Below are 12,609 nucleotides of genomic sequence, written 5' to 3' on the forward strand. Positions count from 1 at the left end.
TTCAAATAAGATCAAATAATGTTGCAATCCAAGTCTAAAGTTCATCGCAGGCAGAAATAGCCGAAAACAACCTTACCGACTCACGCGAGGGAATGGCGTTGGCATTATCTTGTTTACTTTTCAAAACGAAGCGTTAACGACTGTTTACCAAATCGAAGTTTCCAAATATGAAACGCCCCAATGTGGCGTGATCAGTGTAGGCTCCGCCTTACTTCACCCCTCTGTCAGTGGCCCTGAGTTATATATTATCACTGTGTATGTTAACTCCACAACTATGGCCGCAAACTCGTCTTGGTGCAATATCCTTAAAATCAAGAGAAGCTTACTCAGATCCTTAAATGGATAAAATCACAAGTTCTCGGCTGACACTACGGCGGTCCGGGTTCGAATCCAATCCAGGGCTGAAATAATTTCAGTATCGCTGCGTTGCGGGTCGTTACTCCAACTCTCGTGGGCGGGGAGTTGTGTGCGTGTGTGTGTGTAGTCACAACATTATCCATAGATCGGTCATATACGAGCTCTTAGCTCTTCCGAGAGGGAAATAGCTGTCGATCACATGTCCAACACGTGATCCAAGACCATGGTGACAATGACAAGGCTACTACTGAGGTGCAAGGGCTAATTTAACAACCTGACCATCGAAGCTTCAGCAAACTTAATACAATCGTTTGACGGCAGTCAGAATATGATAGTGCGGTGGCAGTGTACTCTTTTACATCAGGCCATTCTAAGAGAGACGGATTTGATTCACCCAAGGGTCGTCGCACTGTGCATTTCAGTATTTTTATATTCTTTCTGGCTACCGCCAGGCGATTTTATTCAGCCGAGGGAGACCCTCTTCTCTTCGCTATGGAAGGCTTACATAAAGGAAGATTTTCATTTGTTCAGCAATATCGTCAGGCGGCAGGTAACCAGAATGAATATTCAAATCACAAACCACTGCTAACCGACTTGTGCGTTCGCTTCCAACGGATCTTGGCTGTTCAGAAATGTAAACAAGTTTTCAAATCAATACAACGTCTGAGATAACAAAGCTTACACGCTGATATATAAACCAGACGCGGAGAGGTTTTGCAATAAGATACAGCCAATGAAAGGTATACGACTGTTCTACTTGATCATTTCCAGCGAGACTATTTCTTCATAAGTGTTTTGGCGGGAAACCAAATCCCACTGACGTGACAGGTTCGCTGATATACTTACATATTTGTTTTTAGACATTTTCGATTCAGCTCACTGAAATTGTGAAATCTTAAGGGAAAAAACAAACAAACTATCCGGAAAAGTGAAGCAAGCGCGGTATCTTAGTGAAATAATTAAAAGTTTCGATCGTGATGGTTGGGCCAACGTGCAAGTTCTTACTATTGTCGGGACTCGCGTCGCTCGCCACCATTTGCTGGTGTTTGTTTCGTGACTACAATCACCTCGTTTCCTTTTTTGACGTCACATATCGCCTGATGGAGCTGACAGACGATTCGTCGTGTTCTCTGCTCCAAGCTGCCCTCGCTTCATGGGGGACATTGAAAACCATGCAAGGACTCCAGGTAAAAATACAACTCACACGACTCCATAAAGACGACATAGAAGCGCAGAACAGAACGATCAGAGTGAAGATGCTTGACGACGTCATCAAGGTTCATCACGACGTCACTAGTGGCAAAGCTGTGAACGGAGAAGAGCTCTCATCACCTGAAGCTCACATTCCAACGCAGTTGTTGGAGGACATGAGCATGTTGGCAATGTATACACACATACAGGTACAGTCTTCGCCCTCGGATATGCGGTGTTGGAGAGAGGCAGATCGACGACTGCTCCAGCTGGCGCTCGACCTCTACCGCCTGCCCTTGGACCGCACGTGGCTGGTCACCCTTCATCTGGACGGGCACCGGTTCGATCCTGACTTCCGGCCTCTTCGTCAGGAGGAGTTCTCCATCCCACGCCGGATCGTGGTGCCCTTGGACATGCCCCGGGCGTGGTGCATGAAGGCTTTGGACTTCACGAAGGCCTTCCTCACACTCTTGTTCGGCCTGCAGCAGGCGACTGCGAACTGGGAGGATCCACCTGACGGGGGTCACCCCGACATGTCGAGGATCCCCGTCGCAAACGCTTCTGGTCTGATCCAGTTGACGCCTGCGTCCTTCCTCCCGGTCTCCGTCGAAGTAGTCTTCCTCATGAGGGTGATGGCATCTCGAGGACCACCTCAATGGGCCTCGTTCGTGGTCTCCCTCGAGGATCTTCCGGATCTACTCGTCAAGTACCACGTGGGACTTGGGATTCTTATCTGGGGGATGCCGCTCGCCATTGGAATCGTTTGTCTCCTGAAAATTCGAAATAACATGGCGAGATAAAATTCACCATTTAACTCCCGTCAAGTGCGTGAGGAACCCCTGATTGGTGAAAACGATGTCAGTTGCCGTTTTTTCCCCGTTGTTGGGTCGAGTCCCCGTCAGGCCAGGGCTGTCGGGAACCAACGCAACAAAACCGGCAGCAGGCCCCGCGAATTGAACTCACGACCACTGTATCCACTGGCGAGATGTACGTCATAATTTACTTTGCTTAAAGCAAACACACACACACAGGACATTGGTAAATGTAATTGTGAACGTAAACCATTCAACCGATAGACGCAGAAAATTAATCTCCAAGCAAAGTGGATGGATAAGCCTATGAAGTCATCAACTCGAGCTGAAATAATAAACAGAAGTTAACCCCTTTTGTATCCAAGGAAAATTATTTCGTAGTGAAAAGATGTGAAAGTAAAGTTGAATTAAAAGGTAAGTATGTAGAAATGAAGGGAAATACATAAATTATTGGAAATATTGCTAGTGTGAAAAAAGCAAGACCTAACGGAACCCCAACCTCACTTAGTATTACAGGATATATTCGTAACCTTATCGTGTATTCATTAAAAGAAGGGATAGTGCTACAGGACTTGAAAAGACTAACGTGGTTCCAATTCATAGAAGAGGAAGTAATCTCATTTAACTTCTGACTATTGTGACAAGCTTGTATCTTATAAATTCATGTACGAATGATATCTGCGCAATATGGTAAATAACGATAACAATTATAAACCTTATAAAACCATGGTGATGGGAATTAAACTGCATTGTTACATTCATGTTTTTATTTCTTACCAACAAAACAAATTAGCATTTCATTAGACATGTTTGGAATATTGTAAATAAACTCACCGTTGTGCATTGCGGGAATGTCATTTAACAAAAGGCATTTTACCTGAATCAATGTAAACTTTGAAAATTTTCTAAAACGATATATATGAATCACTAAATTATTAATCACACAAAAACACACCGACAACGACTAACTTGGGACGGAAAAAAACTGCACGTACAGATACTGCTCAGGCTGAGAACGAGCGATTCCATGCAGCAACAGGGCTGGCCCGGAGGTCGCCAAGGACCGATATCACTTTCATGTCTGTGACAGTCCCTCTCCTCCATAAACTGACCTATATTTAACCAGAACAAAACCCACGAGGTGTGTCAAAATTTGATATTAATGCCACCATATGGACTAATATACACACGCACACACATTGTAGAGGGATGCCTATACTATCTCCACAGTTTAGAAAGACCAATTGGTATCTCCTAATAAGAGCGAGCCGCACCCATCGACTCCTTGGCACACGTCACATACTCTTCCTTCCGCGTAGAGCAGGGGTTCTCAGCCTTACTTGGCCCATTCACCCCTTTCACCATTTTTCAGAATGTCATTCCCCCCTCCTTTCCAAGATTGTCTGCTTCAAAAGGTGCATTCTAAATATGCAAATATTACTAAAAACACTTTTATTTTTTCCAAATTAGTATATACTGTATTTTTCCCAAATTAGTATAAATCCAGCCCAGGTGACAGGCCAGATAGGCCAAAACCTATAATTGCTTTCCTCACCCCGTAAGCTGACTGTGGTCACAAATCACCCCCCAGAAATCCCAAAATTCCCCCCTGGGGGTGAATTTCACCCCTTATGAGAACCCGTGGCGTAGAGCATATGGGATCTGATTACCACCCACACCACCGCTATCTTGATGCAACGGGAGAGTCACGAACCACGCTCTACTGATGTACCGCAACGACCTTTTGTGTGTGTATTATATGTACATATATGTATAGTATAGTTTGACCCCCATCCTTGTTAAGCTTATATACTTTATATATTCCATGCGTTCTCCCCCCCCCCTGTAGGCCAGGCAATTCTATTAAACTTGGGGGGGAACGTCAACTAAACTTTTGCTAAGGTGCCAGTGTCCATATACCTCACTCTGGTCTAAGCCAGACGATTTTATTCAACTGAAAAGTTATCTTACTCTGACCATCTCTACTGCCATGGCAGATTATAAAAACATCATCACCATCAATTTACCAGCGTTTCTAGCATTTCTCTTTACATTACATCCTTGCTGGCGCCAGAAGATTCGATTCAGTTTAGGGGTATGGGGGGATCACGGGTATCGTACAAAGGGGTTATCACACTGGAATATTTTCCTCCGAACTCGTGCCTCTATTTGAGTAATTAGAACACGACTTCGCTTACAGAAATCTAGACTTCTCTAAGAACACTTCGAACAGTATGCCTAACATTTATATTGGTTTATATCCTCTCAGATCATCACTCAGCTTTGCTATACACGACGGAAAGAGAATCGAAATTTGAAAAATAAAATATTGTAACATAAGTCCTTTTTACTCAAACCCTCAACTATTAGTGCTGGTGATGCCCGTGGAAGCCCAGTGTGATAACCCTTTACGGAAAATATGCTTTATGGCGACAGTGGCAAGCAGGCAGGCGACCACCCAGTCTGGAATGACGAGCAACATACTCTCGACCGCCCCATTCCTAGTCATCCATTGCAAACCCAATACTTTCCTCAGCCAGGAAGCTCTCGCCTACGATATGTGCCTCATAAGCGTCCTGGTCCTGCGGTGGCCACGTCAGGAGGAAGGGCACCGTCTCTGAGGACTTGAGGTAGATCCCGTACGACTCATTGGCCAGGAGCTTCTCTGTCCTTGGGAAGCTGTACCCGCCGTCCTCCGAGTGGGCAGTCAGGATGGTGGTGCCATGCCTCTTGATGTCGATGGTTCCTCCATAACTGAGGGAGATCTTGTCGATGTAAACGTCCATGTTGACGGAGATGTGGCCGATGTAACGCCCGCAGCTCAGGTCGCGGTCCACGCTGCCTTCCCCAAAGTTCAGCAATTCAAACCAGAACATCGTTCTCTTGCCTGCGGAACCAAGGGAACTACAGTGGACACACGAAGTGTAAAGGTTCCTCCCCACCCCCTCCTCTGTTGTTAATTATTAAATCACCTGGCGACATTAAGAACAAGCATTGGGTCTAGTACATACAAACCTTAATATAGAAAAAAAACACTCGTGGGCCATCCAGTCTTGCGAACTAATTTTACTTTGAAAATTAATATTCTTAAACGGAAGATGTTCCCTTATTCGAGAATTACATTGTGGTAGTTTAGATCATGCAACTCATATATATATATATATATATATATATATATATATATATATATATATATATATATATATATATATATATATATATATATATAAAATCACCAGTGACGGTGTAGTCAATCAAATAATTCCGACTGTCGACCCCGGATTCGAACCAAGGCTCGCGTGGCTACGATGCCGACACTCTACCACTAGTCTATCGGTTGTCCAAAACTTTGGAATCTGGGAATGAATCTAGTCCCGAGGAATTAAGTCGACTGCAAACTGCCGTTCGTACTCATTTTTACGAAGAGCTAACAACTCGTGTAGCTTCTTGGTTAAGCTAATTCTATTCCTTTAGACAACCGATAGCGTAGTGGTAAAGTATCAGCATCGTTTCCACGCGAGCCTTGGTTCGAATCCGGGGGCGGCAATCGGAATTATATATATATATATATATATATATATATATAGATATATATATATATATATATATATATATATAATATTGGGAAAGTAAAACTGATTGGCCGCACTGCAATCTCTTAATTAGGCACTCTCAGGAAGAACAGCTTTTCACATAGACGTATAGCTTGGGAATTTTTTGGATAAACATATAACCCAAGCATACACTATAAAATAATGGCAAAGTTTGACAAATCAAGGAAAACTGGCGGGACCGTTAACTGCAAACCCACACTCTACAACTAAACACACATACACATCCGTAACAAATCTTGAACAGATACTACTGCTCAAGAATTGTAAATTTTCTTTTCCATGAACAAAGTTTAATGTTCACATTTAATAAAAAGTAGAGCAATATCTGTTCTCACGAATTTAGCTACATCGGTACTCCCAATTGTCAAGTTCCCCTAAGACATCTTCCTCCATGCGGCAGACTAGCCAAAACAAACTTTCAAAAAGAAAGTATAACATTGGATACTGAGGGGAGATGAAGATCAAAAGAACGAACGAACAAAAGAAGAGGAAGTGAGAAAATGTAAAGAAAAAATCACGAAATGGAAATACATAAGGTGGAGAAAAAAAAACGTGAACGAGAAAGAACAGAAATTTATAAAGAAACTGAAAATGTAAACACCCACCCACGTCATCAACATTAAGATTACATCCACGCCCCTGTCATCTCACCACCTCGTGCAGGAAGGGGGGATCAGGTGATTTCGGCCCAGCGAAAACAACCTTTTAAGCTTGAAGGCTTGGTGCAATGTATAATTTCAATTTAGATAATTTATTTCATAAATTTAATTTCGTTTTCACACAGTATGTGCAAAAAATATTGTTACTTGAAATGATGCATAAGTATTTTTTTTTTTTTACATTCTTTTGATAATCTATTTTCTTTCAATAATAAGTAAATAATAGCAACATTTGGAGGGCTGGCCGAAACGTCCTACCCTGCAGAGTTCTGGCCGAAACGTCTGTGGCCGAAACATCCTACATTCGATGCGCTCCCCTCCTGCATGCTCACAAATGATGTTGAACTTCTGTGCTGGGTTGTTATTTTTTTTTTTTTTTTTGCACTATCTTGGCGTTAAATCTGTCTTGACATTAAACATCATGGTAACACAGAGCGTTACCATGACATTTAACATCAAGATAAACTAACGCCAGAATTAGTTTTTGAGCAACCCAACCCTAGACTCCTTGTTATAATATGTTGTCAATGTTAGGCAACTTTTTGTGCAACAATAACACCATTCACCTTAGTCCACACATGAAAGTTGTATAAATTCAATTTAGATCATTTGTTTAATAAATTTCATTTAATTTTCACATAGTATGTGCAAAAAATATTGTCACTTGAAATGACATACAAGTATTTTTTTTAAATACATTTTCTTTCAATGATAAATAAATAATGATAGCAACATTTTGAGGACTAATATTATTATTTATTATTGAAAGAAAATATATTATTAAAAGAATAATATATCACCGGCGATTTCGGCCCAGAAAAACCCTGGGCCGAAATCACCCGAAGTCCATGAAGGGTCATCCCTTCCTCCCGGCATACCGCTAAGGTCGAGGGGAATGCAGAGACAGCACCCCACGACAAAGTCTGGTCGACTCCCACTACATTATCTGGCGACCCTTCGCCTTCATCCACCATCACCTCAACATAATTAACAAAACAGATGAGAACGCCCATAAGGGACATTCTCATCCGTATGTGATTTTGCCCTTGAAAGGGAACACAATCAATAACTAGTCGGGCATTACCTAAATTCTAAAATCAGATATACTGTATGTAATCATTTTAAACAGCGCAACTAGCTAAACTGTAATGCTACACGTGACGAGCATTAATCAACTGTACATGGTGTTCACAACCATTCATATGAACTATACCGTTCACACTTTCCTGTTTATCGTCACACTTCCTGACCGAGGCTTGAACCAACTACTTTGTGGCTTGCCAGTGACAGTCCACCTGTACTTGTACCAACTGCGCATTTCACACTAGTAGTGTACAATGTTCGTATACTGCGCATTTCACACAAGAAGTGTACTCTTTGTATACTGCGGTTGTTCATTTTAAAATATTTTGCAACTTCAAGGACATTGGGATTGTAAAAGCTACAAAATTACCATATGAAGCATCTTACCCACTGTACAGGGTTGACACGCTGCACTTTTGACATTACAAGAAAGTAATACTGTTATCACGTGACCTCAGACCTCAACGAGTTAGGTACAACCTACAACTATTGTCAAACTAAGGAGTTTCCCGCCAAGTTGGTGGGGCGAGGGAGGACGGCAAGTGAAATATGTTTTCAAGACCATGACAGAGATATCACAATAAAGGCCAGGAATTTGGTAGCAGGTACCCCACCCAATGTAGACAAGTCCCTTCGATCAATAGCGGCTGCAACGGAGAATGGGATTGCAAGCTGCAGACATTTTCTCATGCAATACATAACATTAACTGTCATGCCTCCTGACAGCCTACAAAATGCTACTTTTCACGAACCTGTAAGACTCACCTGATATTTGTCACACGAAAAGCAACGCTAGGTTTATCCTGATGACAGCGTATAGTTACGCTTACCGTCTTTACGCGTTGTGATACGTGCCTCGCAAACTTCTGGAGGGGTTTGGAAACAAGGACCACGAATCACGAAAGGTTTATGCAGACACCAGCGCCAAAGCCAAGTGCGGCAAGACAGAGAACTAACAGGGCACCTCAGATCAACCATTGGCGGAACTTCAACGTGTGAATTTTATACCTTTAGTGTCCCTACGTAAATAAATATATACAGAAGTAAAAGAAAAAAATAAACTTGTATATTTACACGGGATTATATATATATTTCCATGAACGTATGCACAATCGAACTAAATTGAACGTCGTCTACATACTTGGAAACACATCCAACCTGCTGATCATTAAAACTAGTCAACATGTCCTTCGTAGATTGCATGCCACCCACATCCTTACTCAATTATACACGGAGACGATGGTATAACCACGCGATTTCTTAAACTCCATGGATGAGCTATCATTCTCTAAATATGTACATAGAACTCTCGACATTTTTCACTTCAGTAAGGGAGCGTCATTTACACATGATTAACCAAAGGCTTTCCAAAAAGTTGTATGGTACTACACAGCTAATAATTAAACTGAAAATTAATTAAATGTTGGGATTCTTTACATTGATACAGTGGGGCAGAAAGCAAACGGTAATAGTGTTGTCATAATGGTGAAGTGAATAAACATTTTATAGGCCCTAAGCTCGACATTGGCCAAGCCAATTTCTTTACATGGTATAAATTCATATTTGAGATAAACTAGAGGAAAAAAAACGGTTTCTTGTTATCGTTATCATCTCACTTGACATACGGGTTCATACATTTCAATTTTACTATGTGTACCTCATTTTCCGGATGCTGTTTATGTTTTTATTATACAAATGTTTTTGGCGGGACCTTGGCCTCAGGCTTCAGAAAAAGAAAACACTATTTTACTAGCGTTTCTATCATTATGGACAATATCGCACTAGGAAAAACTGCTACAGGGAGGGTATCACGGAACTGAATATATATATATATATATATATATATATATATATATATATATATATATATATATATATATATATATATATATATATATATATGTGTGTGTGTGTGGATTACTCTCATCACAAATTTCTTGAATGTAACATTTCATAACCTATTTCTGGGAAGCGAAATAAACAGATACATTTGTTCGTGGCCGCATTGTCCTTATACGACAAAATAATAATGCATGTGTTTATCTCTACGATGATGTTGATGATGACGACATACAGAAAATATTGGAGGGGCAACAGGATCCCCTAGCCACACCCCTCCCCACCTCCGGAAATCACAGCCCGCCCACAACTCTCAAGCACGCATCATCGGACATCCCACAGAAAACAAGAAACACACCTGCAGCATACAACTCGCATATCCCCTAAATCCATCCAATCATCACTTAGTCCTTTCTTGCAAAAAACACCCAGAATTTACAAAACAAATTAAATAAACAAAAAATTGAAATGCAAGATGCCGCACGACAACTGGTAAACTAATCCAGATATCAACAACGTCACAAGTAGACGGAAGCGGTAAAAGCTGTCAAACATATGCACAAAATCTTTTTCAGTAACAAACCATCCGAAGTGATAGCTGTAGCCGGTTACTTGTGGGCTGCGGCTCTCCGTAGCGCATGCGTTGTACTTTTCATTACGACTAAAATTTTTGTTCTGGAATATTCCAAGTGTATTCTGCCTATTCCATAACAGGCGAATGTTTCTCTTTTATTATGTTACTAGGTTATCTTAATTGATTCTGATACACCCTGCGGATATAAAATTACAAAAATCAGTAGACAATCGAATCCCTCATTTCGCCAGATGATTTTATTCAGGTTAAGTCGGTCTTCAGGATAATTGTGTGTAAGTACGTTCAGAGATGCATCCACAGCATCTAAAAGTAGTGCCTAATGTAGCGATGACATCATACGTTTGGCGTCATCGAGTCTGGCATACGTCATGAATGGGATTCTCGCACCCGCCTCCACTAGTTTAAAAATATAGAATGAATAATATAATAGTTGAAAACAAATAAATAGATTAAGAAAATAATAATAATCTTGGATATGATCATGCAATTCTATTCATCTATACTAGGCATTTTCATCGTCCAACGGGGTATAAATCACCTCGATTCAATGATACAAACAAACGGTGAGGCGGATAACTTTGCCAACCCTATAAGGCACAGAAAAAGCACAATTCCTATGGAATACGAAATCATCAGTCTCTATCTCTATCCTTATATTTCGAAGGCACAATGGATGCGTAATTAATTGGCATAGCTCCTTAATAGTACAGGTTATGTTAGTCATAATATTTGCTCATTTTGTTTCCCTCAACTACATAAATTTACATGGAGGCAGCTGAATAAATATTTGCTGTGAATAACGTAACTCCTCTCTCTGCACTAACTTTTTATGCACTACAATTTACTCGTTCCATGGTTTTGTGTCCATGTTGGACTGTATATACAAAAAAGGAAGAATCACTTTCTCATGTAACTATTTTCTATGCATTCTCTGTAACCAATCACATGGTACAATTATCATTCCCCCACCCCCGGAAATACCTTAACATTATGCGATGGCATGCATGAACAAATTAAAAAATACGACATACAAGGAAGTGGCTCTTACTCCCTCCCATCTACGTCATATCGACAGATCAATCCACGCATGAAAATTGCAATGCCGAACTACACTTTACCACACACAGAATCTACACGAATAAATGTAGGCATATTTAAAATATTGTATCTGGCTAATGTCTACCTACTATGTCTCTGGTTTTGAATAAGCCAACAAATGGCATGTCCTTTCGCCCTTTTCTTGATTTCTTGTAGCATGAAAAAGGATCCAGACTATTATAACATATGTAACAGCCCATAAATTCTTCTTCAAAGATAATTTCTGGCTCTAGTGGTGATGGTGTGTACGTGTGTGGGCGGCGGTAAGTTTCCAATCGGTGAAACAATTAACGTCAGGCTGTTGTACCTTGATCAGGGAAAATAACAGCATAGAGTACCTCAACCTATAATAAATAAAAATAGACTGCATGACATGAATATATATATATAAACTATGAACTAGACAATATTCATTGTCAGATGTTCATATCGATCACTATTTTGTTCGCCCAGTTCTCTCTTGCAGAAGACATGCCTCTCCCCCTCCCCAAGAAGCCAATCATGGCCACCTGTTCAGCCCACAATTACATCAATGAAGATATTCTGTTGCTATCTGGTGAATGAGGTCTCCCTTGGGTTTATTTCTGGGAAAGTTTGAAGTAGATTTTGGTGGTCTCCTTAGGAGTGCTTGTTCTGTGATCAGCGTGTGCTACATTATTAAAGACGTGTCACATTAATCTATTTGTCATACTGCACTAAAACTGGTAACTAAAGAGTACAATGTAATGAAAAAAATTTAATTTCTCTTTGGAATAATGTAGACCTTTACCAATTTTTCTTTCTGACTATGCAGTACAGTTTTGGTCATAAAATGGACACAAGTTCACTAGAATAAGTACAGAGGAGAAAGACCATAATAATACATGGGCTTAGAAATTTACCATATGAAGAGAGGCTTGGGCACCTTAACTTACACTCTCTGGAATGTCACAGAGTACGGGTTGATCTAATAGAGGTGTTTAAGTGGATCCAGGGCTTTAATAAGGGCAGGACTCGCAGTAATGGATTCAAACTGGATAAATTTAGATTTAAGGAAATAGGCAAAAATTGGTTTACTAATAGAATGGTCAACAAATGGAACAGACTTAGTAACCATGTAGTAAGCACTGAAACTCTCAGTAGTTTTAAGAAACAGAACTTTATGGATGGGGATGACGTGTAATAGACCTGGAACTGCCTAGTGTAGGCCTCATGGTCTCTTGCAGTCTCCTTCATTATGTTCTAAATCTTTTTACTTACCACCACTATCTAGACATGTATTGTATTACCCTTTTTGAGAACAAACTTTCTTACACTATGAACAATTATGATACATTTAGATTTCTGGTACTAAAGTTGATATGGGATATAAAACACACTGG

At 40.6% G+C, this 12,609-nt stretch overlaps 1 protein-coding gene across 1 annotated transcript; it reads right to left on the reverse strand.

Annotated features, from left to right (window-relative positions):
- Positions 1 to 3,109: 3,109 nt before the first annotated feature.
- On the reverse strand, positions 3,110 to 8,709 carry LOC143024656 (uncharacterized). Its single transcript, XM_076183607.1, has 2 exons — positions 8,547 to 8,709; positions 3,110 to 5,247 (listed from the first exon to the last, which is right to left on the reverse strand). Exons 1-2 carry the CDS (start codon positions 8,692 to 8,694, stop codon positions 4,862 to 4,864), a joined length of 534 nt encoding a protein of 177 aa, XP_076039722.1. The 5' UTR covers positions 8,695 to 8,709; the 3' UTR covers positions 3,110 to 4,861.
- Between the last annotated feature and the right edge of the window lie 3,900 nt (positions 8,710 to 12,609).

Source organism: Oratosquilla oratoria, chromosome 4, assembly GCF_046742065.1.
Source record: "Oratosquilla oratoria isolate Oo_2021 chromosome 4, ASM4674206v1, whole genome shotgun sequence".
NCBI classification, from domain to species: Eukaryota; Metazoa; Arthropoda; class Malacostraca; order Stomatopoda; family Squillidae; genus Oratosquilla; species Oratosquilla oratoria.